We start from the raw sequence: 15,306 nt of genomic DNA on the forward strand, positions 1-15,306 counted from the left end.
ACTGCTAACCTATTAATTTTTAGTTGTTGTTTTTGGTTTTTCGAGACAGGGTTTCTCAGTGTAGTTTTGGTGCCTGTCCTGGATGTCGCTCTGTAGACCAGGCTGGCCTTGAACTCACAAAGATCCACCTGGCTCTGTCTCCCGAGGGCTGGGATTAAAGGTGTGTGCCAACACTGCCCAGCAAAAAAATTGATTTTCTAACAGTCCCTCTAGAAATACTTTCCTAAGGCAAAGATTGTAGTTTTTTCAAACTCAGATGAGGGGTAAGCTCAATAATGGCATTTATTAACAGCACTACCTAACACTATCAACTCAGTGATATATAATGCTATACGTCTATATTTATATCTTTGTAATGTTTTTGCTGTTCTGTTTTACTTTTCTGGAGCTCAATTGCTGGAAATTAGTTTTTTTTAAACATAGTATTATTTAACCTGCAGATATTAAGTAAATGTTCCCTAAAAATGAAACATTTATGTTCACATGCTCCCAGTTATTTTATTTATGCCTTCATAGCCTGGGAACTTGTTTTGATCTAGGGTCCGGGGAAGATCATACATGACATTTGGATGTCAAAAAAGTCAAGTTTCTCTAGGCAGGGATACATCTTAGCTGGTAGAGTCATGGCTAGCATGCATGAAGCTCTGTGTCAGATCCCAAACATTGCATGAATAAGGGTTGTTGGTAAGTAACTATAACACCAGCATACGGAAGATGGAAGCAGAGGGCCAGGAATTCAAGGCCAGCTTGGGCTACATGAAACACTGTCTCAAAAAAAAAAAAAAAATGTATTGCGTTTGACAAAAAAAAAAAAAAAGTATTGCGTTTCTTGACATTTGACTAAGGTAAAGAATTCAGAGTAAATGTGTTACAGATGATCCCGACTCTATGTTTATGTGATTCCGCCCTTATGGAAATGTTCCTGATTAAAATTTACTCTTCACGTCATCTATGGAGACATGTAGATCAACTGGCTTTCTTCAGTGATTTTAAAAAATCCTACTTTTTAGCCAGGCATAGTGGCACACAACTTTAATCCCAGTACTCGGGAGGCAGAAGCAGGAGGGTCTCTGAGTTTGAGGCCAGCCTGGTCTACAAAGCAAGTTTCAGGACAGTCAGGGCTGTTACACAGAAAAACCCTGCTTTCATATGCCTGTCACTGTAGGTTAATTCACCATTCTTGTAGTCCTTGGTGTTCTTGGTACTTAAATCAAACCTGAGTTTGTCTTCTTGTAATTTTTGGAAGCCTTCTGGCAGAATGATATCCCGGGCTAGTTTAGGTTTGTTTTTTGTTTTGTTTTGTTTTTCAAGACAGAGTTTCTCTGTGTCACACCCCTGACTTTCATGAAACTTGGTTTATCGACCAGGCTGGGCTCGAACTCACAGAGATCTGCCTGCCTCTGCCTCCCTAGTGCTAGGATAATGGTGTGGACCATCACACCTGGCACTCCGGCTCATTTGTATTTTTCCGTGTCCTAGTCTTTAGATGTGCTCTAATGAGCTTTGGTTCACTTTAGTGTTGGTTGGTTGGTATCTGAAGTAACTGTCAGATAGCAGCAGGAACACTCTAGTTTTAATGAGGGTCTCATGTACCTTATAACACTTAGAAATCATGCTGCACTTCTAATTACAGATCCTGTGACACTGTCACTGAACTTAAGAAATACTGCATAGTATAGACTTAAAAATGATCATCATGCTCTTTTAAGCTCTTCTTTTAAGAGATTTAAAGACTAAAAGCTAGGCATGTGGTGGCACACACCTATAACCCCAGTACTTGGAAGGAGGAAAATCAGAAGTTCAGGGTCATCCTCAACTACATAGAGACTTTGACTAGCCTGAGGTAACTACATGATACTATGGAGAAAAAAGGATTTAAGGACAAAATAAAGGGATTTGGAGATGTTTTTTGTTCCGTTGATTAGTTGGTTGGTTATTTTTGTTTTTCCTTGATAGTCTGAGAATTAGTTTGCTATTTTCATGTGGTCATCTAGAATTTATTCTAGCTTCTACTCAAGAATTTTTCATGTGCTTACCATAGCTTCATGAAGTAGGACATCGATTGAACCTTTGCTTTACTGGGCTATATTCTTTGAAAGTCTTTAAATCAAACAGTATTTTCTTCTAAATGTTAAGTTGAAAGTACTAGACTTTGTGCCCATTTCTCTCTTAAGTAGCTTCTATTATAAGAACTTTAGTTACACTTAGCAGATAGGCACCTAATATTTTATATTCAGTTCATCTCTGTATATTTCTTTATCTCAGTCCAAATATGGCCAACACGGTCAATGCTGCTTTAAAACCTTTGGAAACACTTTCCCGGATTGTAAACCAGCCCAGTAGCCTTTTTGGCAGCAAGAGTGCTTCTAGCAAGAACAAGTCTGAGCAGGATGCCCAAGGAGCCTCTCAAGATTCAAATAGCCATCAGCAAGATCCAGGTAGGGATTAAGAACCAATGGACTGGAAAGCTGGATGGGTGGGAGTTGTTGCTTTCTAGGCATGGAATTAAACTGTTTTAGCTTTGTGTTGTTTCCCTGGAAACTTGCTGGTCTTGCAGATATCTGTAGTAGTGATGTGGGAATCTCTGCCCTACGAGCAATTTCTTCACATTGCATCCTTGTTTGGCTATCCTCTTTTCCTTTGTCACCCATTCATTTATACTCTGAGAATTTGTAAACTTGCGCAAGGAAAAAGCCTTATTGTGTTCATGCTTGCCTCGGGTATCCAGCATATAAGCACCCTTTGATTATTATGCTGGTTGGTTGATTGTTTCAGGCGAGCCTGGGGAAGCAGAAGTGCAGGAGGAGGATCATGATGTCTCTCAGACAGAGGTGGCAGATGGGGATATCATGGATGGGGAGGCTGAAACCGACTCAGTGGTGATTGCTGGGCAGCCTGAGGTGCTCAGTTCACAAGAGATGCAGGTAGGGAGGCAGATCATTCCAGCAATCTTCTGTTGCGGCGCTGAACCAAACCCCCAGGTGGTGTGGGTGGGTGAGTACTTTAGATCTTTGCCTCAATGCTATCTTCAGAAGAACACAGATGATATGCTTTAGTTAGATGCTCAGCAAATGTATTTGAATTGTTTTAAAGGAGGGCTGGGACAGAGCCAGAGTGCCATATACTGTGAAATGGTATATATTCCAACCAGACACAGATGAAATGTTAAAGCAGAAAGCTGACCTAAGTCCTTTGGGCCCAGTGTCTTTGATTTACTTGACTCTGATCATCATTGAAAGCTACTTAGCTCCACTTTATGCTGTACTACCATATCTCACTGGGGTGTTTAAATATCAGTCTTCTAAAGATGCTAAAGAAAGCATGGTAATTTGGTAGCAATGGCTAAGAAACTGCCTATGGGCCTAAACTCCTCGCTCTAAATTGATCTGCATGTATTCCTAAACATTCTAAAGACTAACCTGATGTCAGTTAACTAGGATGTACCCATTTGAAAGACAAGTCTGAGTGTAGATTTATTGGGAGCAATGGTAGTCTCCGTATTAATAGCACCACATGTATGGTTTTTATATAGTATCCTGTCACATATTATCATAGAAACATATGCTCCCTTGCTGGCTTTTTTTTTAAAGGGTTCAGTGCTAGCACAATGATAGACTTGTGTGAATCCATATATATGTTCTATTTCTCTCCAGGTTGAGAATGAGCTGGAGGACCTGATAGATGAGTTGCTTGAGAGGGATGGCGGATCTGGGAACAGTACAATTATAGGTGAGAGCCCCAGAACTGAGTATAGCCTCTTCCTTTGTCTCAGTCTCTCTTGGGAGGACCCTTTTTCTCATCATCTGCTTGCTCAGCTCTGCCTACGGGCTCATAGCCAGCCTAGATTGCTGCTTGTCTTGATGTTGGTGGTCTTAACAGAAGAGAAATTTACAAGCTGTCTACAGGCCTGTGGCAGGTCTGAATTGTTGCCTGTGTTGGGTGGTGGTAGGGTGACCATCAGTATAGATGATAACATCAGGCACATCAAAAGAGTGTTTATTCATGGAGGCCTAGAAGAGGCTGTAGGATAAGAAAAATGCTTTTCTTTCAGTTCTTCAATGAAGTCCAGGGGCTTTCTGCCTCTGTGTCTCGATAATGTAAACAAAAGTGGTCATTCCTTAAGGATGACCCCTTTAAAATCTCAAATGGAAAAATGACAAAGGTAACCAGCTGCCACCTCACTGTGAAGGTGTTTATGTTTTTATTATACTGATCAAGAAAACCAAAGGATAAATGGAAGTAGACATATTCTTAAAGATACAAAGTTTTTCCACACCCATCGTACTCTGTGATTGCACAATTAGTGGGATTGGCAAGACAGATGTGATCGTTCCATTTTACAGATGAGGAAACTGAGACTCAGACAGGTAAAGTGACTGGCCAAGCTCACCTAGATAGTTGACAGCAGAGAATCGAGGTATTCTCCCTCATCGGAAAAAGAAAAAGGAGGAAAAGGAAAAGGAAAAAAAAAGCCAAACGTGGATATCTGTTAGGTGTACATAGCTACTTAGACGCACCCAGTCTGGAAAGGGAAGTCCTCTGTTGTTCAGTGAAGGCTCTGCTCTGTAACCTTCAGTGAGCAGAAGTGGAGAGGATGAATCACAAGAGGACGTGCTGATGGATGAAGCTCCTTCCAACCTCAGCCAAGCTTCCACCTTGCAGGCCAACCGAGAAGGTGAGAGTGCCGAGGCCAGAAAGGCCTCCCTTCTTGCCCTGCACGTCTGACAGACACTACACTAGGGTTTTCCTGGAGGCAGCTGCCCACATGTGCAGAATAAGGAAGCATCTGTCTGCATGCGCTGACATACACCATCCACTTTATCCTCAGCCAGTTTTTCAAATAACGTGTTACTACTGCTTGCCCAAAGTTTGTCACTTCTTACTTGGTTCGCTTTCTTCTCACCCACCTGCTGTCATCGCTCCAGATTCCCTCTTATCAACAGGATGCAGTCAGTAGCAAAATAGGACTGGAAAGGCAAGGGGGCACCGACAGACTTGGCCAAGTCCTACACCGTGGCTCCTCAAGCACCACCCTGGAGCCAGCATCCACATTCAGCAACCCTGCTCAGCGTGTCGATGCATTGATTGGCACTCTCAGGAAATCTGGGCTGGCTCACTAAGTCTGTACATCACCCTAGATCTGATTCTTCCTCTCTTAGAGTCAGATACCCCATCGCCTTCCCACTCAGTCTGCCGGCCTGCACAGTGGCCTGTTTTCTAGCTACTCAGTATAGTCCTCCAATGTGCTCCCTTTGTTTTAGATTCCATGAATATCCTGGACCCTGAGGATGAGGAGGAGCACACTCAGGAAGAGGACAGCAGTGGCAGTAACGAGGATGAGGATGATAGTCAGGATGAAGAGGAGGAGGAGGAGGAAGATGAGGAAGATGATCAGGTGAGGGGGGACTGTGTTTGGGTTGGTTCAGATGACCTCTTCCATGGGAACACAGAACTACAGAAAAACGGACAATCTGGGTTACTAGCTAGCCTCGTCGCCTCCCTCCCTCATGTGCTCATGTGGCCATGACACCAGGCTTCAGAAAACACTTACCTCCAGCAATTCTCCATCTCGTATTTTCCCTTAAGGAGGATGATGAAGGTGAAGAAGGAGATGAAGATGATGACGACGATGGTTCTGAGATGGAATTGGATGAGGATTACCCTGATATGAACGCTTCTCCCTTGGTCCGATTTGAGCGCTTTGACCGGGAGGATGATCTCATCATTGAGTTTGACAACATGTTCTCCAGTGCTAGTAAGATACAGGGGCTCAGCTGGGTTTTATCTATTGATTCTTATACCCTTCTCTAGGGTAAGCCAAGCAGTGAACTAAAGCAGCCATCGATCTGATAGAGGACAACACTTCTTTTACTGTCCTGACATCCCATGGCAAGGGATGTCTGAATCCATCTCTCTGGATAGCATATCCTTGCAAGAAGGAATCGGAGGAGACTGCTCTTGCTATCTCCAACTCAGTAAACAGGGAGCTCTTAGAGCCCGGACAACTTGATGTTTTGCTTGATTGGAAAAAAAAAAAATGAGACCAAGTCTTGACTACATCAGGCACCTGAATGCACACTGCAGTGACAGGGCAATCAATAATCCTTAATTCTGTAACGCTGGATCTCAAAGGTTTGGATGGACACCGCTGAGCCTGGCTTTAGGGAGTGGATTTTAATAGATTCAATGTTCATCACGGATGCAACTGCTCAGGAGAGAGAAGAATCTCTCCACTACTTTCCTATCAACATCAACGTTCCCTTGTAGCGACGAGTTCTTAGCCTCAAGCTGTCTTCATGGGACAGGTCTTACCTCAAATCACAAGCATAATATAGCTGGAAACACTTAACAATTCTGGTCTGTTGTCTTGGCCATAATCTTTTACCTCTGAGCCTCAGTTTGTCACCTGTAAATGAAAAGCACGAAGATAAAAAAACAAAATGAGCAGTAGATAATTTTCAAGATACCTTCTATGATACTCTTAGCGTTTTTTGCGGGTTTTCGTCAATCTCTTAAGTATTTGAGCCTCTGTCCATTCAACAAATTGAATATTTGAGATGTACTTACTGGTCCTTGGTACTGAGGATAAGGTTGTAAAAAAATGGAGTTTTTATCTTTTATAAGAGCTTATAGTTCATGGGAATTATAAGTAAGCAGACATTGCATTGTAGTACATTAAGAAAGCACAGAGTAAAGGTGTATCTAATCCAACCTATTAGACTTTAGAAGTAACATCTTGATCAGAAAACAAAAGAACAGGTGAGGAAGAGAAGCAAAGGAGCCAGCATGTGTCTGAAGGGCCTTGAAGCATCACTGGTTGTGTTGAAAATGGCTTGGGGAAAGGTAGTGTGTAGGATTTTGTTGAGGTGTTGTCATAACCTGTGGTAGTATTGGAGACTGTAGATTAGGTGTGGGAATGAGGGATAAAGGAGAAAGTTCAAGTTTTCATGTGAGTAAGTAAGGCCCAGGAGACATGGTTCTACTTGAACCAAAGCCATGGAAAAAAACTTATTTTGGGGACTGACCCCCTTTGCATGTTATCCTTGCAGCAGACATCCCTCCATCCCCAGGAAATATCCCTACTACCCACCCATTGATGGTACGCCATGCAGATCACAGTTCCCTGACACTGGGCAGTGGCTCTTCCACAACTCGTCTCACCCAGGGCATCGGTCGCAGTCAGAGGACCCTAAGACAGCTGACAGCCAATACTGGCCATACCATTCATGTTCACTACCCTGGGAACCGCCAGCCTAACCCTCCTCTTATACTGCAGAGGTGAGTTAGAAGCAGAATCTGTTGAACTCAATGGAGCTCTTAAGAATTTTAACTGAGCTTCAACATTGTCTTGACCATAAGGATAAACAGTCCCTTACAAATAAGGTATGTGTGCTACATGTACAATCTTTGGGGGAAAGAATTCCAAGCTTATATAACATTTACTTAAAAGTACTGCCCAACCCCGTGTGATGGCACATACCTACTATCCCAGCACTCAGGAAGCTTAGGCAAAATCACAAGGTTAAGGCCAGCCTTTGCCACTAGGTATATAATAAGACCAGCAAGCATCTCATCTAACAGTGTGATACAGTGGTGACAAGGTTCTTGTGCTATAGCTTAGAATTTAGTAAGTGAAACAATTTTAAAATGAAAGAATAGATATAAGTGGCTTAAGGCTGTACAGCTAGAGGCATTATACCTAACACAGTTCCTGGTATATAAAAGCTTTCTGGTGGCACTTGAGTGTTCAAGGAACTATAGAATATTATGCAGTTTAAGCTCAAAGTTATCAAACTGATATGCATCAGAATGGTAGTAAAAGGTTTAAATGTGGTATGATAAAGTTCATGTTTAGCAGATCTACATGCACGTTCTCATGGTAACAGGTTTCTGTGGACTTAAAAATGACAGTGGTACCTAACCATTACTCTACAGGTTGCTTGGTCCTTCAGCTGCTGCTGACATCCTTCAGCTGAGCAGCAGCCTTCCCTTACAAAGCCGAGGCCGGGCCCGCCTCCTAGTGGGCAATGATGATGTCCATATCATCGCCAGGTCTGATGACGAGCTGCTGGATGACTTTTTTCATGACCAGAGCACAGCTACTAGCCAAGCAGGCAAGTTTATGCAGTAAGAGAGAGGATAGGATTGTTGGGTTCTTGTACAATTCTAAGGAGGGCAGTGTCTTTCCTAGAGAAACTACATTTTATAGGAGTCAAAAACACTTAGTAACTTAGCCAAGGGCAACAACTCTTTACTGCCTCTGGGTACCTGTTATACACCAAATCTTGGGACAGGCCACGGGTCCTTTTAGGAAAACACTGCAATTATGTAGTCAATCAACACTACATAAAACCTAGAATTTCACTTCATTTCATTCTCCTGTAGGGACCCTGTCCAGCATCCCTACAGCTCTGACCCGATGGACAGAGGAATGCAAAGTTCTTGATGCTGAGAGCATGCACGACTGTGTTTCAGGTATGTGTAAGCTTGGTCATCAAGGCAGTCATGAGCCTTCCATTGCTAAGATGAGTATTCAGAGAGTTGTTTCTGAGTCTCTGGCTGCAAGCTCTGTCTCTGAACTTCTCCTCAACCTTCCAAAGCAGCCTCTGATCTTTGCCTTTTTCTTGTAGTGGTTAAAGTACCCATTGTCAATCACCTGGAATTCTTGAGAGATGAGGAGCTAGAAGAGAGAAGGGAGAAACGCAGGAAACAACTGGCTGAGGAAGAAACAAAAATAATAGACAAAGGCAAAGAAGACAAGGAAAACAGAGATCAGAGTGCACAGGTGATTCCAAGGGGCCAAAGAGATGCACATGCACCATTACCTCTGTTTCTTTTTATTATGGTTTTTGCCAAGCCCGTAGTACTTATCCACTAAATAATCTAGAATATTACATTGAACCTGGGAAATTGTTCAGCCAGATGGATTCTTCATTTATCTGGTTTTTAGGCACCAACAAAAAAAAATTCAGATTCAGAGGTAAATTATCCATTATCTTACTGGAAAGCTGACACCAGAACCAAAATGGTTTCTTGAATAACAGTCTTACTTTGTAGTCTCTATCTAAGGCCTGAAGATAGATCCTGACTTTGGCCCATGTTGGTTCTCATTTCCATTTCACGGTGGACTTCTAGTATGGAGAACCTTACTTTAATTATCTATAACCACATTCTAGCATTTAAATAGGTTTGGCTTAGGTGTTAGAGAAAAAAGTTTCCCACCCTAAAATCTGTTACCACATAACTAAATGTATATGCATGAAGCTAATAGAAGCACAATGAAATTAAGAATGGAGCAGAAAACTGTAGTATACCCTGTTCAGAAGTTAGGTTATTAGGTAGAGTAAAAACAAGGACACGAGCTGGAGATAACCTTGGTTTGTTTGGTTCCTAGCACCCACGTGACAACTCAGAACTATAACTCCATCTCTCAGTGATCCAGCATCCTCTTTTGGTCCCTAAGGACACCAGGCATGCATGAAGAGCACATACACATATAGACAGACACGTGGTCCTACAAAGAGCAATTAAGGACCCTGGCGGAAGAGGGGACCATTAAATGTTGAGGGTGTAGCTTAGTGATAGTGCATTCTCACAGTCTGTACAAGATCCCAGGCTTGATTTCTAACACTGCTAACTAAATTAATTAGTTCGAACACATTGAGGTACTTGTTTATAATAACAAGCTTGCTCTAACATATCTGTACGTAAAACTTGGCCTAAAAAACAGTAACATTGTATATGACTGAAAGCTAAAATGAGCATTGATTATAGCTCAGTGGTAGAGTGCTTCCTGGCATGCACAAGGCCCTGGGTTTGATCTCGAGTAACACCCTAAAACAAAGCTAGTGTGGAAAAAATAATAATAAACCCAAGGAAGGGAAATAGATGGAGCTAAGAATTTTTTCTCTCACAATTGTGCCCATTTCTAATGTGTGTTGTTTTTTTTTGTTTTGTTTTAATTCTCTCGTCCATTTCCTGCCCAGCCCCATAGTTTTGCCTTTACATAATCTAATCCATTTTTTTTGTGTGTGTGTGTTGCTGGAGATAAAAACCAGGACCTCACACATGGTAAACTTGAACTATCTTGCTGGGCTATATTATATCCCCAAGTCCTGTCCAAAGCTGTTGAACATTAGTATAATATGTATAAAGAAATTGGATGCCGGGCAGGGGTGGTGCAAGCCTTTAATCCCAGCACTCAGGAAGCAGAGGCAGGAGGAGCTCTGTGAGTTCGAGGCTAACCTGGTCTACAAAGTAAGTTCCAGGACAGCCAAGGCTTACATAAAACCACCCCAAAAAAAAGGAAAGAAAGAAATTGGATGAATTTTTGTATTCTGAAATAGCCACACTGCCAGGTCACTGAATTCCTGGGTGGTGTAGGTGAGGGATAATGACACTCGTGTTTGACCTCTCTCGTGTACTTGTAAAGTCTCCCAATGGTCTCTTCTCTTTGCAGTGTACTGTATCTAAGACAAATGACTCCGCTGAACAAAATGTCTCAGGTAACTTTCCCTCCCTTCCACTCTTGCTCATTATTAATCAGTGGATTCTTTCCGAATAGCTGGCCATGTGGGCTGAAGATGGACACTGGTGCTCTGTGAGATGAGGTAGTAGATTGTATAGTTTTAGGGTCATACCCCATCTTGGAGATAACTATACAGTCTACTGTCTTTCTCACGGTGGTACACTTCCCATCCAACTAGCCCTATTCAGGTTCCTGTTGTGGTTATGCTATATTTCAGTCTGATATGTACACAGGTCATGTATCTTATTCTTTCCCCCCCAAACTAGGCTTGTACATCTTTGAGATGGTTGATCCCTTTTGGTATGGCACTTCATGAGAACAGTTCTCAGTTGCCAGGCCTTGGTGAAAATTAACACAGGGAAGTCTAATGTGTGTTTCAGAGCTAGATTTATTCCATTCAAAAGACTTATATTTAGAAATTATGTTCTCCTAGTTCTTGGATAACAAAATATTGTTACTAAATTATTGTTTGTTTGTTTGTTTTTTTTCATACAAACCCAAAAGTAATGCCTACTTTAGTCCTTTTCATCATTTATTAAATCTTAGTGGTCTATGAGATCTAAAAGTCTAAATAACATTGTCTTGAACAATTGGCTGGGCTAAATGATATAAAAGTACATGCTTTCTATTCTTTCTAGTCACCTTAACAATGGTCAGAAACCATTTTTACCATTGGTCCATGTGTTATCATGTTTCTGCCATCCCTATTTATTCAGAACTTCCTTCTAGAAGCTTCCCTAAATTTGCTGGCCTTGAATTGGGAGACTTATTTTATAAAAGCCTATACAATATTTGTAAAGCATTGAAAAGAGAATAGATGTCCCCATGCCCTTAACCTAACAAAAGGGGTATGAAAGGGTCTGCTACAAGGTAAAATGGCCTTTTGCCTGCTGTCCTTACTTACTTTTGCACATGCCAGGGTGAGGTAGTAAGTTGTATTGTTGTGGGGTAGGGATTTTAGGCCCCAATAAGAAGATAACTATACAACTTACTACTTTCCCTGGTGTGTGGCATATTCACATTAAGTCTTGGCAGTGTTACCTCCATTAGAGAAAAGCTGTAGATGTTTATTGAAAAAAAAAACAGGACTGTAAGAAAGGGAGGAAGGGGACAGATGATAGAGTGAGGTAGATACTGTTAATAAGTGGCTCGTCCTTCATACATTAGAACATATTAATTATTAACTGATTATTTTACCATTGGGTATTAACTCATTGTTCTTCTACTCTTTAGTTCTATGATAACTTCATTTACTTAGTAATAGAATAAGAATATGAAGACAGAAATGGGAATTGTACTTTAAGAGTTTTGAATAGGAAGCTGAGTGTGTTGGCTCATGCTTGCAAATCCACAAGCAAGAGTTTAAGGGCAGCCTTAGCTTCATAGCGAGCTCAGTACAAGCCTGGGCTGCATGAAACCCTGTCTTCAAACAACAACAAGAAAGGATTATATATCAATTCTGACCACTTCTTGTTCCAAGTGACTAAGGAAATGTGAGAATCTATAAGCTTTTAGTAAAGTTTTCTGTGTAGCCTAACCCTATCTATGTGCTATACAATTGTTCCCTTCCATCTGGAACACAGAAAAGATTTTATTCTTTAGAACCTCAGAATAAGATCTCTGGTTCTTGAGACACAGATAGCACTGTTTTAGCCCTTGTCACCATTTTGCTACACCAGCCAAGAGCTGTTTCTGGAAGCAGTTTGTTTGGAGAGAGATTTTCATGCCATTTGCCGGATGGGTCCTTACCAATCTGAATGTGCTGGTTAGGATGCTTCCCATGGCTGATTTCCCCTTAACCTCCATTATCATTCTTTCTGATAAAGATGGGACTCCTATGCCTGACAGCTATCCAACAACCCCCTCTTCAACGGATGCAGCTACATCTGAGTCCAAGGAGACACTTGGTACTCTACAACCCTCCCAGCAGCAGCCAGCACTCCCAACCCCACCAGCCTTAGGAGAGATTCCTCAGGAACTACAGTCTCCTGCTGAAGAAGTGGGGAACTCTGCACAGCTATTGATGCCTATAGAGTTGGAGGAATTGGGTCCCACAAGGACAAGTGGAGAAGCAGAAACAACTCAAATGGAGTTATCCCCAGCTCCCACCATAAGTAAGTAGAATTTTAACTCCAAAGGGGCATAAAAGAGAAGAGATTTGCTATCTTTTTAGCTTTTCTCTCCTTTCTCACTTTAAAGAATTAGGAGCTGCTATCCTCGGTTTCCAATTTAGCTTTCTTCATTGAAGCTAAAATGTCTTCTCTGTATCGTCAGTTAATTATTATTGAGTCGCTTAATGATTGTGATAAGCACACCACCATTTATTGAGGCAGTACTCATTTTTCTGAACTATCATGCCAGCTTTATTATTTAACTTACTTGATAATAAAATAATTTTTCAAAGTTGGTGGTAGTATCTTCATTCATAAATTTAAATTTATTCATAAGATAATTAGCCCAAAGTCACTGAGTAGTTGAGCTGAGATTATAATCCATATATGTTGGATGTCAACAATTCTACAGTTAGTAAACACGAATTTCATTCAGTTTTCCCATCCTCATCTCATGTACCTATTTCTCATTTAAAATGAGGTCTCAAAATTCTTCTCAATAAAATATTTTTAGAAAGGTAAATTGCAACCGTGTCCACTATCCATACTATGCTTTCCTATGATGTAGCCTGGAGAGATTTTTAAGGTACCAATTTTGTTTGTTTTTGTCAGGAACTGTTTCTTTTCCTGTTGCTGGGATAACATAATCGAGAAAAGTTATTTTAAGGGAGGAAAGGTCTTTTTTGATTCACAGTTCCAGGTTATAGTCTGTCATAGCCGGCGAAATCACAGCAGAAACATATCATTATGCGTTAAACAATGAATACGTGTATGCTGCTCAGTGCCCCTTCTCCAGTTAAACAGCCCACAGTCCCTGTCACCCACAGTGGGTAGGTCTTCCCACCTCAATGAAAGCAGGGTGTATAATTCCCAAAAGATGTTTGTACAGGCTCATTTCCCAGGCGATACTAGATTCTGTCAAGTTGACAGTAACCGTCACAGGTGCCCTGTCTATTTAGATAACTGGAACTACTGGCATGTGGGTATAAATGGTGCCTGCAGGAAAACTGAGGATGACAAATCCTTACCTGGGATGTCTTAGGGACATTGTTTCACAGACATGTGTAGAACAAACTAAGTAATAAATAGAAAAGTCTTGAGCAGAATTTTAAAGGGCAGTTGAGATGGAGGAGCAAGCAACAGATTATCAAATGGTAATGGTAGAGAAATGAAAAGTCTGTGCTAACTGTTGCAAAGGAAACAACCCTACCAAAGACTTTGCCTATCATACTGCCTTTATTCAAAGTACTTATCTAATTTCTCACTCTGACTTGCTTCTAGCCTCTCTTTCCCCGGAGAGAGCTGAAGATTCAGATGCATTAACAGCTGTCAGCAGTCAACTGGAGGGTTCTCCCATGGACACCAGCAGCCTGGCTTCCTGTACATTAGAAGAGGCTGTAGGTGACACTCCAGCAGCTGGAGGTTCGGAGCAGCCTACAGCAGGCAACTCGACTCCTGGGGATGTCCCATCAGTTGTAGCAGAAGTGCAAGGCAGACCTGATGTGTCAGGAGAATCTACCCAGCAACCTGACGACAAGTAAGCACTATACAGCCAAGAGAGTAGGAATGTAATGTGTTAGATGGTATTTCTTCAGGCTGAACTCATACTTGTTCACTATAGGGCATAGTCTTATTTGAGAAATGGGTATTAGATGTGTTTTTGTTGTTTGGTTTCTTTTTTATGGAAAACAGTATAAAGAGCAGTGAGAATTTTTCTTTCCTTCAGCTCTCCCCCTGCATCCTCTGAGAGTTCTTCCACTAGAGATTCTGCTGTGGCCATCTCTGGAGCAGATTCTCGAGGAATCCTAGAAGAGCCACTGCCTTCAACAAGCAGTGAAGAAGAAGATCCTCTTGCAGGTGAGTCCTTGCATGTTTGGGCCATGATGATGTTTCCAAAACTCTGCATGGACATAGCCACCAAGCACTTCCCTCCAGATTGGGGAAGGGGGGTTATTGAAGAAGGACCAGCAATAAGAGGATGCTGCTGTTGCATAATGAAATGAGTCCAGACTTAGAAGTCAAGTTAACCTTAACTTTCTCACATTCTCCGTCTGTACCACTTCCTGCCTTTATAAACTAGGACCATTATTTAATTAGTATCTCTAATCCTTATTGACACTGTGTTAGTCAACTTTCATTACTGAATCAACTATCTAAAATAATCAACTTTTAAAAAAGAAAGGAATATCAACCTGGTGGCTGTGGCGCACGCCTTTAGTCCCAGCACTCAGGAGGCAGAGCCAGGTGCATCTCTGAGTTCAAGGCCAGCCTGGTCTACAGAGCGAGATCCAGGACAGGAACCAAAAACTACACAGAGAAGCCCTGTCTCAGAAAAAGAAAGAGAGAGAGAGAAAGAGGAGAGAGAAAGAAAGAAAAAGAAAGAAAAAAGAATATCTTAGCTCACAATTGTGGAGTTTTGCCGGGCAGTGGTGGCGCACGCCTTTAATCCCAGCACTCGGGAGGCAGAGCCAGGCGGATCTCTGTGAGTTCGAGGCCAGCCTGGGCTACCAAGTGAGTCCCAGGAAAGGCGCAAAGCTACACAGAGAAACCCTGTCTCGAAAAATAAAAAAAAATAAAAAAAAAAAAAAAAAAAAAAAAAAACAATTGTGGAGTTTTTGGTCTTTGGTCAGTTGGCTGCCTGTTGCTTTCGGCCTCTATAGTAAGACA

At 41.7% G+C, this 15,306-nt stretch overlaps 1 protein-coding gene across 7 annotated transcripts in view; it reads left to right on the top strand.

Annotated features, from left to right (window-relative positions):
• Huwe1 (HECT, UBA and WWE domain containing E3 ubiquitin protein ligase 1) overlaps positions 1–15,306 on the top strand; it is a 101,895-nt gene that overhangs the window by 68,201 nt on the left and 18,388 nt on the right. For 5 of the 7 annotated variants that reach the window (XM_059251248.1, XM_059251252.1, XM_059251249.1 and 2 more), the window contains exons 45-58: positions 2,266–2,438; positions 2,776–2,924; positions 3,654–3,729; positions 4,577–4,675; positions 5,262–5,395; positions 5,587–5,755; positions 7,050–7,278; positions 7,936–8,114; positions 8,386–8,475; positions 8,631–8,785; positions 10,460–10,505; positions 12,355–12,642; positions 13,921–14,176; positions 14,366–14,496. In XM_059251248.1, the coding sequence (XP_059107231.1) occupies positions 2,266–2,438; positions 2,776–2,924; positions 3,654–3,729; positions 4,577–4,675; positions 5,262–5,395; positions 5,587–5,755; positions 7,050–7,278; positions 7,936–8,114; positions 8,386–8,475; positions 8,631–8,785; positions 10,460–10,505; positions 12,355–12,642; positions 13,921–14,176; positions 14,366–14,496 (2,174 nt within the window). The remainder of the gene's footprint in view (positions 1–2,265; positions 2,439–2,775; positions 2,925–3,653; positions 3,730–4,576; positions 4,676–5,261; positions 5,396–5,586; positions 5,756–7,049; positions 7,279–7,935; positions 8,115–8,385; positions 8,476–8,630; positions 8,786–10,459; positions 10,506–12,354; positions 12,643–13,920; positions 14,177–14,365; positions 14,497–15,306) is intronic. The other 2 variants (XM_059251253.1, XM_059251254.1) reach the window with 2 other exon arrangements.

The sequence above is a fragment of the Peromyscus eremicus genome, chromosome X (genome assembly GCF_949786415.1).
Source record: "Peromyscus eremicus chromosome X, PerEre_H2_v1, whole genome shotgun sequence".
Lineage (NCBI taxonomy): Eukaryota > Metazoa > Chordata > Mammalia > Rodentia > Cricetidae > Peromyscus > Peromyscus eremicus.